At 53.7% G+C, this 22,105-nt stretch overlaps 1 protein-coding gene across 2 annotated transcripts in view; it reads left to right on the forward strand.

The window, feature by feature from the left end:
- Nucleotides 1–2,230: 2,230 nt before the first annotated feature.
- The window catches only part of HS1BP3 (HCLS1 binding protein 3), a 35,721-nt gene continuing 15,846 nt past the window's right edge, over nucleotides 2,231–22,105 (forward strand). For both annotated transcript variants that reach the window (XM_030858314.2, XM_030858318.3), the window contains exons 1-4: nucleotides 2,231–2,312; nucleotides 7,016–7,181; nucleotides 15,777–15,984; nucleotides 18,146–18,365. In XM_030858314.2, coding sequence (XP_030714174.2) covers nucleotides 2,281–2,312; nucleotides 7,016–7,181; nucleotides 15,777–15,984; nucleotides 18,146–18,365 — 626 coding nt within the window. In that variant the 5' untranslated portion in view covers nucleotides 2,231–2,280. The remainder of the gene's footprint in view (nucleotides 2,313–7,015; nucleotides 7,182–15,776; nucleotides 15,985–18,145; nucleotides 18,366–22,105) is intronic.

Here is a 22,105-nt window from a genome sequence, read left to right on the forward strand (position 1 = left end):
TACAGATAGTAACGATGCTGGTGGGGCTGTGGGTGGGAAGCCGAGGCCCACAGGGACACCGTGCTGCCCCTCCTGTAGGAAACACGGTGCACATTACCCCATCGCGCATCTGATGCCGCTAAGCCCAGCTTCATCTGTTCTCTGTCAGTGGGGCTCTCATGGACAGAGCACAGAATACCTGTGGCGATTTGCACTTTTCTCCTGGCCCTGTTTCCAGACTGAGCTTTTCTCTTTCTGGGCCACTGTGGCAGGTGATACAACCTCCATTTCTCACCCCATGGACAGCTGAATCTCTGATGAGAGGGTCTATTATGTCCGGCGCACCTCTACCCCAAGGCTTCTGTGAGGGAAACTGGCCCCTTGACCTCACTGCTCTGGCCCCAGCTGTGGACCCAAAGGCAGCCATCAGAGGCAGGCCAGGGGCCCCGTCACCTACCAGGCAGTGGCTCCCCGAAGACCCTGAAGAGAGGCTCGGAAAGGGGAAGCTGAGGGAGCAGGTCCGTGTGCGCACCGTGGGAGCACAGGGCTGCAGCGTCCTAGTCACTAAGCGGCTCCAGAGCCTCCACAGGGCCCAGAACACAGGCCCAGCCCAGTAGATAATGTTGAATGAATGAACGAACAATTGAATGAATGACTGAATGGAAAGTCCACGAGGGAGCCAGGAGAGTAGTTTTGTGATGGAGTCTGACTAGCAGCAGAAGCAGAGCAGACAGGCCTGTCTTTTTAGTTGCTAAACATTAGAGCAACACAAACATTCGCACTGATTAAATGTCACTATGGGCCAGGGGAGCTAAGTGGGGTTCTTTTTGGGTTTTTTTGTGGTACGCGGGCCTCTCACTGCTGTGGCCCCTCCCGTTGCGAGCACAGGCTCCAGGCGCAAACGCTCAGCGGCCATGGCTCACGGGCCTAGCTGCTCCGCGGTATGTGGGATATTCCCGGACCGGGGCACAAGCCCGTGTCCCCTGCATCGGCAGGCGGACTCTCAACCACTGCGCCTCCAGGGAAGCCCGGAGCTAAGTGTTTTACAGGTAGTTGCAAAGAGCTGGGACATTGGTTGATCAGAGTTCCAGGGCGGTGCAGGTGGGGCAAGGGGCTGGATTTTTGGGAAAATTCAGTCAAGCAGAAGCCCCACCTCCTCTTGCCAGAGGGCCGGAAGCAGCATGGGCAGCGGGTGTCATTAGGGGCAGAGGAAAGGAGGAGTGGGTACCTGGAGATTCGGGTCCGCACGCACAGCGGGGGAGAGGGTTTTTGCAGCTCTCTGAGACGGAAACTTTGGGCAACAAAGACCTTCTCCTTGACCAAAGTTCAGGCTCCTCTGAGCCCTCTTCTCAGCTAGGCCTTTGACCTTGGTCCCTGCCCAGTCTTTGGCCTGCCCAGCCCAGTCTTACCAAGAATCCTGCTAAGTTAGTTTAGAGAGGATTCCCACCCTTGATATCTGATCACCCTTGGTCTCTGATCAAGTTCCTCATCCCCGCCCTTTGATGTCTAAGCCTTTGGCCTGCTTTCAGCAAGAATCCCCCTACCCTTGTCGGCCCCTCCCTACTCCGTGGCTATCGACCGCGGTGTCTGCTGTATTCAGGGTTGAGCCTGAACTCTCTCCCCGTTGCGTCAGTCTTGAGCCCTGTTGCCACAGTCTTGAATAAAGTCCTCCTTACTGTTTTAACAAGTGTCAGAACAACATTTCCTTAGTGAGCGAGAAGAAAGACACAGAGTTCTCAGAAGCTTTTGTTGGGAGGGCCCTGTAGGCCGTTTTACAGAAAAGCCACTGGAAGGCCTCAGGGGTCAGGCTGATGCTTCTTTGGATCACCGCCCCTCGTTCCACAGAGGGGTCTGATTTACCTTGTTTTCTGGACTCTCCTAACCTCTCTCCGAGCATCCCTGGGGCCGTGAGCACCGCTGCGTTGTTTCCCCGTCATTCTCCCCAAGGAAGGAGAACCAAATAATTTCAGGAGTGTCTGAACCGGGACACTCTGGGCACTCCTAAGAGTGAAACGGGCGCTGTCACTGATAACGCTGGGACATCAGACCCAAACCTCTGGATGGCCCAGGACACTCGGGCGCGGGGGACGCGCTCAGCTCCGACGGGGTCTCCAGCAGCGACGAGCCCGCGCAGGACTCTCAGCCCCGAGTCTCCGCCCAGAGTTCCAGAAAGGCCTGGAAACGCGCGGCCGCTTGCGGCCGAGCGCGGTGGCCACTAGGCGGCGGGCCAGGGCCCGGAACGCGGCGACGCCGGCGCCCGCGGGTCTCGTGACCGCGCGCCCCGCCCGGAGCTTCGCCGTCATGCAGTCCCCGGCGGTGCTCGTCACCTCCAGGTGAGCCAGACCCCGCGCCCGGCGCTGCGTCTCGGGCAACGTGGAGTCGGGTGCCCGGGAGCCGCGGCCCGGTGCGCCCGGGGCGGAGGAGCCGGCGGAGGCGGCCGGTCCCGACGATCCCGCCCGCCCCGCGGCGTCCCCAGCGCGCCGGCCGTTGACCTGGGCTCGGCCCCTCCACCACCCAGCGGGAGAGGCGGGCGGCGGCGAGTCCCTCCCCCCGCTCTCCCCCCCCGGTTTTACAGATGGGGAAACTGAGGTCCCTAGAGGGTAACGAACTCACCCAAAACCCAGTGGAAGGCCTGGACTGGCTGGTCCCGGCCAGCAGGCAAAGGGAGGGCTCTCCTCCCCGCTTTCCTGTCCACCTGTCTTCCTTTCTCTTCGAAGATCTAGTTATGCATCCTGTCCGCGCTCACCGTGCGCCAGGCCCCGGGCACGGCACTGGGGACGGGGTGAATCCGGCAAGGCTCGGCCCTGCAGGGGAAACGGGGATGAACGCAGACCCTCGGGAGACAGATGCTGAATGAGGGGTAGTGGGTTCAGGTTGCCATGGGAACACAGGGCAGGAGGTAACCCCGGCTTCTGAGGGGGTGCATGAGGCCCCCCTCCTGCAGGAGGAGTGGAGGTTAATGAGGTGAAGGGAGAGAAGAGGGGGCAGCTGCTCAAACAGGTAGCTCAGGAAAAGTGCAGTTACTGCCAAGGCCTGCGGAGGGTCCCTGGAGGCAGAGGATGCAGGGTGACCCACCCCACCCTGACCCAGGCCTGGGGGACCCAGTGCAAGACGGATCCTGGAAAGGCTGGGATGGTCATGGTTTTATTCTTTCCCCCTCTCTAACATCTGGCAAGGGACTCACTTCAAGTATTTTCATACACTCTGCCCTTGTTCCCCCTACCCAGAATCTTGGGCTAAGACATCAATCTCTTACATAAATGAATGTTATTTTTCCAGCAGTAATCTGAACATCCCTGTGGCTTCAGGTCTAGAAAAGTATGTGTGACTCTTTAAGTGAACCCTGATATCAGAACCTGCTCGGCCTCTGCATGGTTGCTGGTCGTGTCCTCGCTGGCAGAAGAGGTTTCCCCAGGGCCGCATGAATCACCTCCTCTCCCTGAGCCTCAGTGCCATTTCCTGCAAAAAGGAGCTTTGAGGTTGGCAGGTGTGAGCAGGGCCGCCAGCAGCAGACCAGTGGGGGTGTGACCTTGGTGCTGGGAGCCTGGGAAGGGCGTGGGTGGCTTCCCTCACTGCCACACCTGGGCAGGGCTCCTTAACAGATGCAGGTGCTGGTGGTGAAGGCCAGGAGAGTGGTTCTAGGATACAGTAGTGAACAACACAAAGTCCCTCTCGTGAGCTTTGCTGGGGCCGACGGACAATAGGTAAATATATGGTGTGTCAGGGATGATAAATGGTATGAAGGAAAATAAAGTGGTAGGGAAATAGGGTGCTAGGAGGAGTGAATGCTGTTTTACATGGTGTGGCCCAGGAGTGTCTTTCTGACAGAGAGTGGCAGTTGGGCAGACTCCTGACAAACGCAAGAGAAATCTTGAGAAAGAGTGTACCAGGCAGAGGGGACAGCAGGAGCCAATGTCCTGGGGCAGAGAGGTGCTTGGGCACCAGCGAGGAGGCCAGGGTGGCTGGAGTGCCGTGAGCCGCAGAGAGCATTAGGTGATGTGGTGCGGAGCTGGGGGCTTGGAGGCAGGGGACAGTCAGGACAGGCCTCCCAGGCTGAGGTGAGGCTCTGGGCGAGGTGGGACCTGGCTTGGGTTTCACAAAGGTCATTTGGCCGCTGTGTTGAGCAGAAGGTAGGTGAGCAGGGTGCAGCAAGGAGACCGTTCTGGCAGTGATCCACGTGAGAGCTGATGGTGGCAGAGGGGGTGCGAAATGTTTGGGCTCTGGCTGTATTTTGACGGTACAGCTTTCAGGGTTTGCTGATGATTAGATGTGGGTCGCGAGAACAGGAAAGAGGAGTCAAGATTGACTGCAAGACTTACCCTGAGTTCCTGAAAGAGGGAGGTTGCAATGGACCGAGTCGGGAGACTATGGATGGAGCAGGTTTAGGAAGGTGAGAATCACCATTTGTCTGGACACGTTCATGAAGAAGCTTGTTGACAGCCAAGCGGAGATGTCAGGCAGGCAGCTGGGAGAAGGAGTGTGGCCTTGAGGGGAGAGTCCGGAGCAGAAAGAGGAACGGAGGACCATCCAGGGAAGCAGAGCAGGAGTGGCCAGGGAGGGCGGAGAAGGGAGAGAGGGTGGGGGTCCCGGGAGCAATGAAGACAGAGCTTCAAGGAGCAGAGAGGGACTGTCAGGTGCCGCTGGAGTAAGAGGAGAGGGAGAATTAACCTTAGGGTTTAACCACGTAGACCAGTATCAGCATCACATGACAGCTGTTGGAAATGCAGATTCCCAGGCCCTGCCGCCAACCTGCTGGATCAGAATGTGCACGTTGACAAGATCTCCAGGCAGCTTGGATGCACTTTACAGTTTGAGAAGTTTGGTCTGGGGCATAGGTGGACAAGCTACACCCATGCGCCCACCACTTGCTTTTGTAAGTCCTGCCCACCACTTCACTTTTGTGATAAAGTTTGTCTGTCTGCCACTGCTTTCGCTCTACAGTGGCTGCGTTGAGTAGTTGTAATGGAGACCCTGTGGCCTGCAAAGCCTAAAGTATTTACTCTCTGGCCCTTTACAGGAAAAGTTCCCTTGGGGGCCTCGGGGAGTGGGAGCGAGCGTGGGTTAGGGTCAGGTGACTGTTAACATGAAGTTGATTCAGCACCCTGGATCTGCCACTCTCACAAGCTCCCAGGTGATGCTGATGCTGCAGGGGCCACACTTGGAGAACCCCAGGTCGAGACCAAGGTGGGGTTGCCAGGCCCCACGCTGGAGCTTGCAGGTTGCGGCCGTGAATTTCAGGTGGGACCAGTCAGCACGTCTGTGCGTTTATCCCAGTGACGTGCAGCTGCTGGACACAGGTGCGAGGGACGCGCAGAACTGGAGGGTTGAGGGGCGAGGGCAGGGGAGCTGAGGCCAAGGGTGTGATCCCAGCAGTGGGGCGGCGCGACAGGACGGTGGGGGAGGGGACAGTGGAAAGGGGGAGGGGTCACGGAGGCAGGTCCTGGAGGAGCAAGCTGGACTGATGGGAGGCGCCAGTCAGCGGGGAGGGGGGCGGCAGCCTGGAGTGAACCCTGGCTCCACCTCTGACCCGCTGAGCCCAAGCACAGGTGACTCCCCTTTTGTGTCTGTTTCTCTGACTTTAAGTGGGTCTGAGCGGTAGTGACCCTCGGTAGGGCTGAGGGAGGCAGGAGTGTCTCAGGCAGGCAGGTGCTTAGAACAGAGCCTGCGGTAGCGCGGCCGCTTCATCTTCAGTCCCCTCCGCTCTCCTGCGCTCCTAACAGTAACACGGCGCGCAGCGCCAGCGGGTCTGTACCTGGTGCAGGGCCAGGGACGCTCATTTGGTTACTGGCAAAAGGAATAGAGGGCTGATTGGTGTTTTTCCGTCTCGCCCATATGTTGGGTTCATTCAACACCTGCCTGAAGGCAGGTTCGCCTGGGCCTTTCTAAGTGATTCGTGCTCATTTTCGCATACCTTACACCCTGTGGATATATTTGTGTGTGTAAGGGTTTGAATGCTTAGTAGTATGTGGCTACGTGGTGGGCTGTCCTCCCAGTTGGTGACAAATGGCATCATGGTGACAGTGCACATGCTTGGTGTGGAAAGGGGAGGAGTCTGTGTGGAAGGAGTGCTGGGGGCAGGGTGTCATCTGATGGATTGGGATGGAGTTGCAGAGAGGGAAAGGGCCTTGCCCCAGACACAGTCTTAGCGCCAGTAGCCCCACCCCTCGGACCCTCCCCTTTCCTATCTTCTGAAAGTCCCGCCCGGCACATAGTAGGTCTCGACCCTGATAACTGTGTGCTGGGCATATCCTGTCATAGGTGCTTGTGTGATGTATGTTTGTGTGCGTGGGTCTCCATTATACCCTTACATAGAATGAGGAATACATTTAACCTTTTTTCTCACCTCGGAGGAAACATTTCATAACTTCTTTGCTCATCGTGTGATTCAGTACATTTGTATAGCATTTAAAAATCCTCCAAGAGCTGTAATGTTTTGCGGAGTATCCTCTCAAAGCCTCATAGAGCAGGCCTTATCAGTGCCTTGCAGAGGCCCCAGGGCAAACGATGGCCTGGTATCCAGTGCCCTTTCCATCTTCCCCTAGCTGGGCAGGTTCTGTAGCGGCTCTGCTGCTCTCTGGTTAGCTGAAGAGATGTGTTTCTCTCTCCGGATTCCTGGTGGGGTTTCATTCCTGCACTGTGTGCCCAAAGCCAGGCACTTCCCTTGGTTTGAATAGAACCCCTGGAATGCCATCCCCACAAATCCCACAGGAGCTCTTGTGCTGGGTTTGTGTCAGACACCTATAGCTGTTTGTGATTTTCCATGAGTCCCACCTTCTCTGCTGTCACCTGTTTTCCTGCTGGTGAGAGCCCATTGTTCCTGAGTGACCCAAAGGCAGGGCCCAGGCTTGGGGCCTGGGAAGCCAGGCTTTATGAGGGGCTGGGCTGTGGTGGGGTGGGTAGCCGGGACCACAGAGAATGGCCAGTGGAGCAGCCTTGCACCCAGGCCTGCTGGGCCACCTGAGGTCTGGCCTGCATTTCACTCAAGAAGCCTGCTGACTTGAACCTGAGCTTCTTTTGCCTTCTTTCCCTTTGGCAGGCGAGTTCAGAATGTCCACACAGGCCTGGACCTAACCGTGCCCCAGCACCAGGAGGTGCGGGGCAAGATGATGTCAGGGCATGTGGAGTACCAGATCCTGGTGGTAACCCGTCTGGCTGCATTCAAGTCGGCCAAGCACAGGCCTGAGGATGTCGTCCAGTTCTTGGTGAGCTGGGGGCTCCGCCAGGATGCTCCCGAGGGTGCCCAGGGTCCGGGGTTCCAGCTGGGCAGACACACCTGCCACCAGGGTGCGAGTAGCATCGGGGTGCGAGCAGTGCTCTGGCCAACGCTCACTCGGCCTGACGGTGCCAGAGCGATTTGGCGGTAAGGACACCGGTGAACCAGATGCTTACAGTCTGTGGGGAGACAGACCTGTAAAGAGACAGGAGTCCAAGGGGAGGGGAGGACTGTGGTAGTGTAGAGAAGGGGCACCTAACCCATCCTAGGGAAAGGGTTCTGGAAGATGTCTCGGAAGAGGTTAGGGCTGAGCTGGGTTTTGAAGAGCAGGTGGAGACATCAGCATTACTGCGGATGAGACCCTCCCTTTCTCACTCCCCTTCAGTCTACAGCCAGTGAAACATCCCAAACAGTCTCGCACATCTGTCCATCTAGAGGTGGGCGGACTGGAACATACAACGGAGGCGGAACTGAGGTGGTGTGTGCAGTCCCAGATCCCCGGCCCTGGAGACCGAGCCCGCGGCCCCAGAGAACCCAGCCGCATCAGGGAGGCGGCACGCACAACGCCAGCCTCCGGGCCTCAGCCGCGCCTGCAGCCACAGGGGACTGGGCAGCAGGGCCTGCAACACCGTCCCTCCAGTTGTAGAGCTGCCCACAAGTCTGGCCCCCTCTCCCCGACCCACAGTGGCGGCATCCCTAAACCTGACAACCCCAGACACGGCAGAGGTGCCGAGACCCCAGCTCCACCCCGTGCAGTGGAAGCAGACCTGTGACTCAAGATTCTGGACACAGCAGAAGTGCCCACCACCCCACTGACCCGGGCAGCAACAACAGTGACAGCAGCAGCCATGGAGACACAAGCAGTGACAATGCGGGCACCAGGCAACACCTCTGACAAGGGCAGTGGAGGCTGGAAAGTGCCCATCCTCTAATATAACCAGAGGCAGCTCAGGTAAGAGAAACCAAAAACTTGTGCTGTAGCGCCACCTAAGGGAAAAGAAAAGAAAACAAAAGCCTCTAACCTGTTGAATAGTTGGAATGAAGTTTAAAAAAAAAAAAAGCTTTACCTAAAGAAGAAAGGTGTTTGCTGCTTCATGTGTACCAGCAGAGGAACAACTCATCAGGCACCATAAAGAACCACAGTAACACTGTATCACAAAAATAAAATGGTGATTCTCCAGAAACCAGATTTAAAGTCACAGAACAGTGCAATCTGATAGAGAATTCGAAACAACTGTCAAGAGGAAGCTCAACGGGCTATAAGAAAACTCAGAAAGGCGGTTCAGTGAATGTCAGGGTTGAAATTAATGAACAGAAGAAATACTTTACCAAAGAGACTGGAACTCTGAAAAAGAACCAAACAGAAATTCTAGATCTGAAGAACCTAGTAAGCAAGATGAAGAGTGCATCAGAAAGGATTGGAAATAGAGCAGACCATATGGAAGAGAGAATTAGCCAGTTCAAAGATAGAAATCTAGAAATGATACAGTTAGAAGAGGAGAGAAAATTAAGATCCAAAAAAAAAAAGAGAGAAAATTCTACGAGAATTATCGAAGTCTTTTAGGAAGGGCAACATTAGGCTAATGGGTGTCCCAGAAGCAGGAGAGAGAGATAGAGATAGAGATAGATTCAACACCCATTTATAAAACTTTCAGTAAAATGAGTATAGAAGGAATGTACCTCAGCATTAATAAAGGCCATATATGGCAAACCTACAGCTATCCCTGTAGGGTCAAGAATAAGACAAGAATTCTCACTCTCACCACTCTTCTTTTTTTTTTCCTGCCCCTTCTTTTCCCTTCCTCCCTCCAGCCCACCACGCTCCACTCACTTTCCAGTCTTATCCCTCCAGCCCACCACGCTCCACTCACTTTCCAGTCTTATTCAACATAGTATTGGAAGTCCTAGCCACAGCAGTTAGGGAAGAAAAAGAAATAAAAGGCATGCAAATTGGAAAAGAAAAAAGTAAAGCTTTCACTGTTTGTGAATGACATGATTTTATATATAGAAAACCCTAAAGATGCCACCAAAAACTATTAGAAATAATAAATGAATACAGTAAAGTTGCAGGGCACAAAATCAACACACAAAAATCTGTTGTGGACTTCCCTGGTGGCGCAGTGGTTAAGAATCTGCCTGCCAATGCAGGGGACACGGGTTCAAGCCCTGGTCTGGGAAGATCCCACATGCCGCAGAGCAACTAAGCCCGTGAGCCACAACTACTGAGCCTGTACTCTAGAGCCCACGAGCCACAACTACTGAGCCTGTGAGCCACAACTGCTGAGCCCGTGAGCCACAACTACTGAGCCTGTGTGCCACAACTACTGAAGCCCACGTGCCTAGAGCCCATGCCCTGCAACAAGAGAAGCCACCACAGTGAGAAGCCCATGCACTGCAACGAAGAGTAGCCCCCGTTCACCGCAACTAGAGAAAGCCCACGTGCAGCAACGAAGACGCAACGCAGCCAAAAATAAATAGATAAATAAATTTATTTTTAAAAAAAGTCAGTTGTGTTTCTGTGTGCTGACAATGAGTGAGCAGAAAGAGAGTTAAGAAAACAATCCCATTTACAGCCACCACAGCAACAACAAATGCCCAGGAATAAATTTAACCAAGTACACTGAAAACTATAAGACATTGTTGAAAGAAATTGAAGAAGACACAAACAAATGGAAAGATATTCCATGCTCATGGATTGGGAAAATTAACATTGTTAAAATGTCCATATTACCTAAAGCAATCAACAGATTCAATGCAATCTCTACCAAAATCCCAAGGACATTTTTCACAGAAATAGAACCAAAAAATCTAAAATTTATATGGAACCACAAAAGACCCTGAATAGTCCAAGAAATCTTTTTCCTTGGGAAAAAAGAACAAAGCTGGAGGTATCACACTCCCTGATTTCAAACTGTATTACAAAGCTGTAGTAATCAAAACATCATGGTGTTGACAGAAAAACAAATACATAGATCAATGGAACAGAATTGAGAGCCCAGAAATAAATCCATACAAATGGACAATTAATTTAAGACAAAAGGAGCAGAGAACATACAATGAAGAAAGGATAGTCTCTTCAATAGATGGTTTTGGGTAAACTGAACAGCCACATGCAGAAAATGAAAGTAGACGCTATCTCACACCATACATAAAAATCAACTCAAAATGAATTAAAGACTTGAATGTAAGACCCAAACCATAAACTCTCAGAAGAAAACATAGGCAGGATTAGCTTTGACACCAGTCTTAGCAATATCTTTCTGTATATGTCTCCTCAGGCACGGAAAACAAAAAGCAAAACTAATCAAATGGGACTACAGCAAACTAAAAAGCTTCTTCACAGCCAAGAGAGCCATCAGCAAAGCAAAATAACAAGCTTCCGAATGGGAGAAGATAAAACTCATATATCCGATATTACGCATTTTAATAGTATCCAAAATATGTAAAGGACTCATAGAATTCAACAACAAAAACCCAAACAATCCAAGTTAAAAATGGGCAGAGGAGCTGAATAGACATTTTTACAAAGAAGACATACAGATGGCCAATAGGCACATGAAAAGATGCTCAACATCACTAATTATTAGGGAAATGCCAGAGTTAGCTATCGCTTCACTCCTGTTAGAATGGCAATTATCAAAAAGGTAAGAAATGACAAATGTTGATGAGGGTGTGGAGAAAAGGGAACCCCCTCCAACACTGTTCGTGGGAATGTAAATTGGTGCAGCCACTATGGAAAATAGTATGGAGAGTCCTTAAAAAATTAAAAATAGGGAATTCCCTGGCGGCCCAGTGGTTAGGACTGCACGCTTTCACTGCCAAGGGCCCGGGTTCAATCCCTGGTTGGGGAACTAAGGTCCCACAAGCCGCATGGCGTGGCTAAAAAATAATAAATAAATAAAAATAGAGCTGCCAGATCATCCAGCAATTTCACTTCTGGGTATTTATCCAAAGATACAAAAGCAATAATTTGAAAAGATACATGCACTCCTATGTTCACGGCAGCACTGTTTACAATAGCCAAGACATGGAAACAACCTAAGTGCCCATCAGTAGATGAACGGATAAAGAAGTTGTGGTCCTTATATACAATGGAATACTTGATGAAATCTTGCCATTTGCAGCAACACAGATGGACCTTGAGGGTATCCTATCAAGTCAGACAGAGAAAGACAAATACCATATGATTTCACTCATGTGTGGAATATAAAAAATAAAAAAACAGAACGTGAACAAACCAAACAAAACCACGTAGATACAGAGAACAGAGTAGCGGTTGCCAGAGGGAAAGGGGCAGAGGGGAGGGTGAAATGGGTAGAGGGGATGAACTGTATGGTGATGGATAGAAACTAAACCTTTGGAGGTAAGCACACCATAGCATATACAGAAGTAGAAATGTAATGTTGTACACAGGCAACTTGTATAATGTTATAAATCAGTGTCACTGCAATAGAAAAAAACAATTTAATGAGCGGACGGAGCTAAGAACAGCAGAAGGGGAGAAGGGTGCCCCAGGCAGAAGGCACAGCCTGAGCAAAGGCACAGAGGCTAGAAACAGGGTATCATGTGGGGAGCTGTGAGCGGCTGAGTATTGTCCTGGATGAAGTGGGAGAAGAGGAGGGTGATAGCGGGCAGCGTCCAGGTCATAGAGGGCGTGCAGGGGGCCCGACCTGTCTGGCAGTCAAGCAGGAGCTTTAAGCAGTGGAATGACATGGTCCTGTTGTCTCTCACTGCCTGCCTGGTGGAGAGTGGAGTTGGATTGGAAGGAACAGGGCAGAGGACAGGGAGCTCAGTGAGGAGGCTGGTAGAGAAACGCCTGGGGCCGGGGGGCAGGCCAGCGGTGGGTGTACAGGAGGGAGGGAGAGCGTTGAAAGGATTTCCAAGGTGACATGCACATAATTAACTGGCTGATTGTTTCTACCCACTGAGATAAAGGGCTCCAGCGGAGGGAGAGGCAGGTGGAAGGAGGACGTTTCCAGTGTGAAGTGTTTGCCTGATAGATACATGAGGTTGGAACTCGGGGCCTCGGGGCGGGGTCGGGCCCAAGGGGCTGCTTTGGGAGGCATCAGCTTGCAGTGATGCTGAAAGGCTGGGAGCAGATGAAGTTGCCCAGAGAGTGGATGTGGGCGTGGAGGTTCTGGCTGAGGAGGAAAGCCTGGGGACGCTAGCACCTCGGGACAGTCAGGGAGAAGAAGCCGAGGCCGAGGGAAGAGAGGAGGCTCAGGGGCTGGAGAATTTCAGGAGGGGGCAAGACCACAAACTCACCCATTTAGTATTTACCTTTGGCTTCTTGTGAAAAGGTCTGGAGACGTGCCCAGGAGAGACGGGCCACGGGATTGTGAGAGAAAGTTAAAATGAGCAAGGGTCCTGTGGGTCAGAGCAGAGCAACCGGCTGGTTTGTTCTGCGTCTCCTGGCAGCCAAGACAGAAAGGCAAGGAGCGAGTTACCCAGGCCTGGGGACCTATCAGAAGAGACACAAGATTCTTTTTTTCTTTGTGTTTAAATTTCTGTTATAATTTCTAATATGGGAAGTAGCAATAACTACAGCTTGCATAAACAAAAGTTCTTTGGGGTCCTCAATAAATTTTTTTTTTTTTTTTTTTGCGGTACGCGGGCCTCTCACTGTCGTGGCCTGTCCCATTGCGGAGCACAGGCTCCGGACGCGCAGACTCAGCGGCCATGGCTCACGGGCCCAGCCGCTCCGCGGCATGTGGGATCCTCCCGGACCGGGGCACGAACCCGCGTCCCCTGCATCGGCAGGCGGACTCTCAACCACTGCGCCACCAGGGAAGCCCTCAATAAATTTTTAATGGAATCTTGATACTAAAATGTTTAGGATCACCTGGATGAGGTAATAAATCCCCATTAAAAAAGAGAAAGTCAAACCCCATTATCAGAAGAGAATAAGAAGGATGGATTTAAGATCGAAATGAACGAGTCAATGTTGTAGTTACAGGAAGAGAGAATTCAGAAAGAGAAAAAAGATGTTTTTAGTAAGATTAAGAAAAAACATAGTGTTTTAGGCAAAAGATCCATATGGCTATGCACCCTTTTAACGCCATCAAACAAGGCCATCTGTCTCCCAGAGGTCACTACCAGCTCGCAGACAGTGTAATGCCCCTGTTTCCTGTGCTCATTTATACTTGGTGGTGTCTGACATTTTGATTTTGTGAATCTTGTATTGGTAGGTGTTAGCCCACCTTTCCTTGATTACTAATGCGATTGAATATCTTCTCAAATGTTTGTGAAACACTGTTTCTTCCGTGGAATTCCTTCTGAACCATTGGCTGTCTTTTTCTTACTATGTATAGGAATTCTTTATATATTCTTTATATTTATGGCATGACAAATATCCTTTTCCAGTTTGGAGACACCAGCTTCTAAGTGATCAAAGTTTATGGCACAGTTCTTTCGTTAAGAGACATTCAGCACATCCTGGAAAGTGTCTAAGAGAGTGTGATGGTTTTCGTTTGCTTCTTGGACAGACTCTTGTTGAGAACCAAGGTGTAATGTAATGGCAGGTGATGGTTCTGGGTCTGCTTTGTTCTACTGGGTGATTTGCAGCTCCTGGTAATCTGACTTGACCCAGATGGAGCTCAATGCACCCATGTTTTTCAGGGACAGGAGCAAAGAGGAAAATATCTGAGACCCAAGTCTGTGGGCGAGACAGAGAGGCAGCACTCGGGGGCCCTTGATAAGGTGCTGGCTGGCCTTATGAGCGAGGGTGTGAGGGGATTTCTTTGACACCTGCATGTGTCACACCAGTGCCGCTTTCTCCTGACCAGTGACTCCCTTGCCTTGCCCTGCGGGTAGCTGTGTGCACAGGTGCCTGTGCGTGGAGGTTCTTCCCAAACATTTTGAACCACCTGCAAGGGCAAAGAACGCGTTGACTCCCTGTGAGGTCTAGGGGTGTAACCCCACACCTGAACTTTCTTTGAAGTTTCACGATTTAGCTTTAAAAAACTAATGAGCATTTTGCTTTCTACTCCTCAAAAGGAGTAGAAGCCCGTGCTTTGGAACACTGGTGAATGTGGGCCCTGCGTGGGGTGGCACCCAAGACTTAAAGCTCCCCGGCTGCCTATGCTGCCAGTGCCCTGGAGACCCACAGCTCCCAGAAGCGGGGCCCTGGTGGGTCGGGTGGCCAGGCCTGCATGGAGCAGTGAGGCCAGCAGAGGGCGCTCCGCCCCCACCTGGTGGAGTCTCGGGTTCTCGGGACCACTAGGAGTTGGGAGCCTGCGTCACTTTTGTGAAAGGACGCTCTTACCTTTCCTTGAGAGCTGTTCTCAGGAAAGCTCCCGAGCAAGGCTCTGTGTTGACAACTGCAGGCCACAGTCCCCTGTCCCAGATAACTCCCAAGGGGGGGTTCCTGAGGTCCCCCAGTGCCCCAGCCACCTGCCAGCATCTGGAACCCTCACGGGCTGGGGGCTCTGAGGGTGATGCTGCGTGCTCCAGCAGAGCTGTGTGATGGGACTGCCAGGTGTCCCTTGTCTGAACGCGTGCAGACGCCTCACAGCCCATCAGCTACACCAGTGCTTCATTGGTGTGCTGTGTGCATGGCCCTGGCTTGGGAGAAGTGGGGATATCTGTCTTCGTAATCGATGCTCCCACGGAGGAGTTAGGGAGACTGGCCAAACATGCGGGGAGAGCACAGAGGAGTCTAAGACAAGGGAGGACGCTGGGCTGTAGGTGGGGCGTGGCGTGGAGCGAGTGACTCTTCTCTGAGCGCCTGTGTTGGCTTATATAGACCACAGTGATGGCATTGACGCGCTGTGCTACCGCTGCTCCCTTAACTGGAGGCCTGGAGCCTCGGGGGCAGAGACCACACTGTGTGCTCATACAGAGTAAACGCACAGCAAGAGCTTGACAGTGAGTGGACGAGCCCTAAGCTGCGGCGGGAGTTCTGGGGAAAGATGGAGAGGCCGTAGCAGGCAGCCCTCAGCTCTGCAGGAAGCCAGGTACCCCAGGATGACTCTGACGGCCGAGGACCACCTTCCAGCGGACCCCCTGGCCAGCTTCCCCAGGGTCCTGGTGTGCAGTGGGCTTCTGGCTGGCACCAGGGCCAGAAACCAGCTTTGCAGTGTCTGGTTCTCCACCACCTGCGCACTGTAAGGTGTGGCCTTGTCAGAGGCAGCTGCTAGTTCACGGGATAATGACCCTGCAAGACGCTGACCCGTTGTTGCAGGAAGATGACCTAACAACGGCCAGACCGTGAGGTCACCCTGCTAATGCACTGAAGGCCCGGAATGGAGGTATAAGTCACGGCCACCTGCAGGCCAGGTCTCTGTATCAAGTGTCTCTACCCAGACCTGTGATGGTGCCTGGAACCTGCCACGATTGCATCTTTCCTTTGGGCCACTAGGACTTTCAGGATTAGCACCCAGCGTTGACCAGGAGGCCTAGGAAGTGGAGCCTGAGGCAGGGAGCTGGGCGGAGGGTCCCGAGGGAGGCACAGCCTCCTGGGGCCGGTCCTAGGGGAGGACTCTCCCAAGAGCCCTGCGCCCTCGGGACCTCTGTTGGGGCCGGAAGAGCGGCCTTCTCTCCTTCCCCTCTTCACTCAGGGAACCACGTGCTCCTCTCATTCCAGGTCTCCAGAAAGTACAGTGACATCGAGGAGTTTTACCAGAAACTCAGCAGTCGTTACCCAGCGGCCAGCCTTCCCCCGCTCCCCAGGAAGGTGCTCTTTGTTGGGGAGTGTGACATCCGGGAGAGGAGAGCCATGTTCGATGAGATCCTGCGCTGCGTCTCGAAGGATGCTGAGTTGGCAGGCAGCCCTGAGCTGCTAGAATTCTTAGGTACGGGAGGCTCTTTCTCAAATTCCTGAGGTCTCTGCTGGCCCAGAACTAGGCCTCCCTGCCCTGGCTTGGCGGGAGGGGGGTCCACATACCCCCTGCAGCCCAGAAGCTTCAGCCAGGCTGTTGAGGCCCATGGGCCTTACTGCCGTGCTTGGGCCGGGGTGGTGGGTGGAAGAGGCCTGGGACCCAGCCCTGGAGGACTGACCATCTGGGTGCTGGATGGGGCTCACCCAGGGCCCTTCTCCGTAGTCTAAGCCCAGCCACTCCCCGCCTAGCCAGCCCCCTCCAGAGCTCCCCCCACCCGTACACACGCCTCTGCCTCCCACCAGCCAGGCCTGGGGGCCTGCAAAGTCTGGAGAAGGCTGTGCTCCCACAGCCAGGCTGGTGCCCTGGTCCCTGGGGACACCTCGCTCAGCTGGTACCCCTCACCGAGAGGTTTGGAGCGTGGCTCCAGGCAGCCCCTCCCACCCAGTGATGGGAACCTCGAGTACTTGCAGTCCAGGTCCTGCGGCCTCCTGTCTTCCCGCTAGTCCTGTCTGTCGGATGGGAGTCGCCCGGCTAACAGGTGCTGGTGAGAGTCACATGTGCAGAGCTCGCCACCAGGAGGCGCTGTAGAAGCGATGGCTAACGTCTCACCCCCACTCACACCTACTGGACTCAGAACGCTGCGGGCGTGTCCCCGTCCTGCGCCAACACCCCGGGGCAGGGGGAGCGTGGGGAGGGCTCCCATCCGGGGGTGCGGGGCACTCACCGCATTTAACTCTTTTCCCGAGTACCGTGAATCTCCTAGTTTCCCAAGACAGATGGGAATTTTTCAGAAGAAAATTAACAGGAAATAAACCAATTTTGAAAAAAAACAATGTGGGGAAATAAAAGTGGAACGGGTGAGCGCACGGAAAGCCGAGCCTGGTGAGACTGCAGCACCGGTTTTCTTCTCTCCTTTCCCACGCACCCCACAAGGGTCTTCGGGCTGGGGTCTCTCCGGCCCTCCTGTTTACTGAGGTCACAGCCCTCCGCCCTTTGCCTCTCTCTGGGTCTGCGTTGACTGTAGGAAGGGGGCCCCAGCCTATCTGTAGCTGGAAGAAACTCCCCATCTCCTGGCCCTCTGTGTTACGGGGAAGCAGGATAGGATGGTCTGACTTTCCTAGCCTCTCCGTGCCTCAGTTTCCTTATCTGTAAGATGGAGGAACAGATAGGATCTCTCACGTGGGATTTTTGCCATATTTAAATGAATCTGTACCTGTAAAACTTTTTATTACATGATGCTTATTCCATGAAATTGACGGTTCATGAGATTTTGAATGGGATTTTTACATTTGTCCTAATAAAATAACAGAGCGTAATATAATGCAACATAGTCATTGTCACTCAGTTCTACATACTGTGTCAGCATACATATCACATCCTATGTGCCAGGCACTCTGGGGCATATAGGTGGCTTCTTTACCCACAGGGTCATATACTTTGTAAGTAACTGCTTTCAAAAATACACTATTCAGTAAACTACTTAGATAGAGATAAACAAGTAGTCTAAACCCATGCTTCTCAAACCATTGTGGGGAAGGACTAACTTTTTTATTCCCAGTATGTCACAAACAGCATTCCAAGGTACTGTGGAAGTTTCTGGATGCTTGCTCCGCCTTTCTGTAGTTACCTTTTTGTGGACACCCGCCTATGGACCACACTTTGAGAAGCACTTATGTAAGCCAGTTCGTAGTGAAGCCATCACAGTGCGTTCTCGAATCTTCCATGTGCTCGCGGAGCAGTCACTGAGTTCCTAGTCTAATCACCCAGACCCTCGGAGCAAGTCTCCAACCGTGGTTGGCAGAGCTCCCCGATGGGCTCCGCAACTGCAAAGCATTTCTGGAACTGTTCTGTGGGAACCCACGTACACTGGCTGGCTTCTGCCATCAGCCCGTGGACTGTAGCCTGTCGTCCCAACAGGCCCTGGGCTGCAGAGGTTCAGGAACTGCTCCCTCTGTCCCTCTGTCTTCTCCACCCCAGGCTTTGCTACCCCCATCCAGACCCACCATCCTGGTCCCAGGACGCTGCAGGAAGCCCCCAGCCTCGGGTGCTGGCACTGGAGCTTGCGCGCCAGGAAGTGCTTCCTCGTGTCCCCCCGGCGGTGGGTGTCAGGCGCCCTCTCTGTCTCCCTCCACAGGTACCAGATCCCCCGGGGCTGCGGATCTCAGCAGCAGAGATTTCTCTGTCCTGGACACAGACAGCCAAGGGGGGGACGACGGGGATGCTTTCGACTTCTTCCAGCAGCAGGATCGAGTGGAGGGTGAGGGTCTCCCCACGCTGGACCAGAAGGGGCAGGATGCAGGGAAGTCCTCAGAGGACGAGGCAGAGGAGGCCCTGGACCCTCTGGGCATCATGCGGTACGTCTCCTCTTCTGGGTGCCCCCCCCGCCCCCGTCTGGTCTGTCTGTCTCCAGGCTCCTCCCTCCCTCCTGGGAGTCTGAGAAAACCGGTATCCCTGGGTTATTGCCCCTAGGGGCCTGGTACTCAGGGAACTGGCTCTCTGCTCGTCCCAACATCACCTGGGTCTTTGGGGCTCAGCCCAGGTATCTCCTGCCCCTCCCTGCTCACAGGGTGGCCCCCCACCCCCCAGTTCTGCACTGAGACCAGGCAGGGCTGCCCCCACCCCTGGCAGTTCAGCACCCCAGGAGGCCTGGGTTCTCAGTCCAGCTCGTCGCTGACAGCCTGTGACTCGTGATGCGTGACTGGAGCTCCCTGGGCCGCGTCCCGCTGCCCTGGGGACAGGGCTGTGTACCTTGGCCCTGCCTCCCCAAGGTGGTTGTAAGGCTTGGGGGGGACTGGTGACCCCTAAGCTGCTGACTGTGATGGAAGGAGGTAGAGTGAGCCCCAGGGTAGACTGTGTCCCCTTTACACGCGCACACTTGCACACACACGTACACACACACATACACCGGAGAAGAAGAGGCAACTAGCTGTGGTCTTGATGGCCCCTTGGTGTCCTGATTCTGTCACCTTCCTGTTCCTTCTCCTTTCCTGTCCCTCTGCCTGCCTTTAGCCAATCAGTGAGCTGCTCCTGAGCCCCCATTGGGGGAGCACCCTGAGCTGGGGGAGGGGCTGCAGGCTAGATGAGACCGGAGAGCCAGACCCCAGGCTCCCCAGGCCCCTCCGATGGGCACAGGCTGAGGCGTTGGGCAGGACCTCCCGACCAGAAGGAGATGAGGGGGAGCCCGACAGACGCAGCCTGCCTCCCAGGACCCTCACTTCTTGGCCCGAATGAGCAAGAAACAAGGTGGGAACTGCTGATTTTGAGCACCTAATACGCGCCTGGCATTGTACTTTGCACTTTGTCTACTGTGTCTCATTGACAGCCTGCCCCGCAAACAGCTGTTAGTATGCCATTGGACAGATTAAAGAAACTGACGTCTGCAGAGGCCAGGTGCCTTGCCCGAGGTCAGGCGGCTTGGTGGCTAATGGTACTGGGGTTCCAACCGAGCTCAGGGTCCTGTCCTGGACTGCGGAGCCAGACTCCCTGGACCAGAATCCCGGCAATTTACCCCTTTCCTTCAGTTTTCTGCAAGGAAAGCAGGATAATGATAGCACCCATCTTTTGCGGCTCTCATGAAAATTAAGTGAGTTAGACGTCACGACCCCATCGTTCTGCCCCACCACCTCTGCAGAGGTGGACAGACCACAGACCCAGTGACATTCTCTCTGCCTGTCTCGCAGGTCCTGTTCCAGAAAGAAATTAGAGCCAAAGAGAAATCAGGCAGGGACAAGTTCAACTTAAACAGCGTGAAAAATACAGTCGAGAGAGCACTGCCCACCACCCGCAGGCCTTCCTCTCCTAGTGGGGTGTGTGAGGGTGGGCACATGAGGACATGTGGCTGCAGGGTCGACGTGAGACCAGCCTGGAGGGGACGAGGAGTCAGACTTGGGAAAGATCCCAGGCGCTCGGGGAGACGGGGGGGCCGGAGCCGGAGGTCCTGCCGCTCCTTGGTGCCAGGTGTCAGGCCCTTCCAGCACCTCCCACCCCCGCTGGCCTTGTCCTAGGAGGGGGTCAGCGGCCTGGGGAGTGACTGCGAGGTTATGTCGGGAGAAGTTCGTAATAGCCGCTCGTTATCAGCCTTGTGCGACCCGAGGGCCTTGTTGGGCTGTATTTGTTTGAACTCAGCCTCTCTGTTATTCTGAGTAACCACATGTTACTTGCTGCCAGACTGCTATGGGCTTGCGTGGTTTGTGCCAGCCTCTGGCTAAAGGACGTGCTTAGCAAAGCAGCTCCTTTTTTGGGTAGGAAAACGCTCTTTGGGGTTGGCAAGGGCCGCCTTTAATTCCCTGCTTACTCCAGTAGCAGATGGTTGGGTGAGGTGCTGGCTGTCTGGGGACCCCCTGCGCCCCAGCACCATCCCCAGCTCTGCACTCGGGGGGCCTCCTTTCTGAATCCGAGGAGAGCTGAGCACCTAAAAGGGATCTCGGAGGCTTTTGACCTTCTGCCGGTCTTTCTTTTAATACCGATGTGACAATAGTCAGTGCTGTCGTCTCCACTGGGAATAATAACAACTAACATTTTCTGAGAGTTTATTAAATGCCAGGAACTGATTAGCATTTACATGAATAGATATTTTCTATTCTATTTCTTTTTTTTTTTAAGGGTCATGACTCAACCAAATTGCTTTCCATATCCACCGTGGGTCTGGTTTGGGAAATGGTGCCCTAGGAAGCGGGTTCTGGCGTCAGGCTCGTTCTGTGTGTGAGGAAGCTGACATTTGGAGTCCAGTAGCTCATCCAAATTCATCCAGCCCCAGATGGCAGTCAGGACTTGGTGTCACCTCCCTGCCCTGTCCCCGGATCCCAGTCTCCCAGCAGATTGGGAGGCAGGCAGGGCCCTAGGATTATACCCCCTTCAGAGATGGGAAAATTGAGGACAGAGTTGCGCGGGGACTTCGCTAGTGCCTTGTGTGTGGCAGGGCCCTCCCTTGAAGTGAGGGTGTCCCCTTGGCCTCTCGTGGGACACCCAGGTGGGCCTGTTGACTTCTTTGTACAAGGCTGCCTACCCGACCCTCTGGTGAGGAACATTCTGTTCTTTGCAGGAGACTTATGCTTGGCCTGCATATTTCTCCATCCTGTGCCCTCAGTTCCTCTGCGGCTGCGGCTGCGGCTGCGGCATCCTTGCTCTCCCAGCCCCCCACCTCCCTGAGCGCCCATCTGGGCCGGATGCCGGCCTTCCCCAAGCGGCCACGTTTCCAGGCGGCAGGCGCTGGCCCTTCCTGCCGTGGCCGCGCCGGGGCGCTGTTTCTCCACTGTGGGGTTGCTGGACGGGTGGGGGCCACGGCACAAAGCCTGGCTTTCCTTTGTCTGTAAAACCTGGTTTTGATTAGGGAAGGACGCACTGCTGCACGCTTAGAAAGTGCCTCAGGATAGACAAAGCCCTCACCGCCTCCAAATCCCACGCTGCCACGCTCCTCTTTTCGGAATTTTTGTGTGTCCCTGTCCCGGCCAGTCCACGTAACTGCAGACATAGTACACATGCCTTTTTACACTCCGCTCTTGCACTTTATGTCCTCACGATTGGTTTCCATGTGGAACACAGTTTTCATGTTTAACTTTCTATTTTAGAGACTTCACAGTCCTGAGAAAGGTGAAGTTCTCCCATAATAGTTTTGCCTTCTGCTGGAAATACTCTGCGAGGAACATTTTAAATTGTAACTCAAATGATGTATGATTAGTGTAGAAATATTGCAAACACCGTTAAAAGCCCTTTCATCATGAAAGGTGTACACTTTTGGATATTCACGTTTTACTACCGAAATCGAACTGCGTTATGTGCGCCATTCCATAATTTGCTTTTTTTCAGCTTACATACTGGGTTTTTCCGGATCAGTAAATAGACTTGTACATTCTTAACTTGGTGCTAGCCCATCAGGCTGATGTGCTGTAAATGGCATTCCCAGGCCCCCGCTGGGGGACACTGTGGTGTTTTCCATAGGTTTTTGCTATTACAGGCAATGAAAGAACTTGTTCATGTATGGAGTGTTTATTCTGTTGAGCTTTCCCCCCAGTCACCTGACCCAGAACAAGGTCCTAAAAGCTTCTGCTGGGGGTCTTGGTTGTGCCTCTCCAGTGAAGGGGTCTTTAAGGACTTA

This window comes from Globicephala melas, chromosome 12 (genome assembly GCF_963455315.2).
Source record: "Globicephala melas chromosome 12, mGloMel1.2, whole genome shotgun sequence".
NCBI classification, from domain to species: Eukaryota; Metazoa; Chordata; class Mammalia; order Artiodactyla; family Delphinidae; genus Globicephala; species Globicephala melas.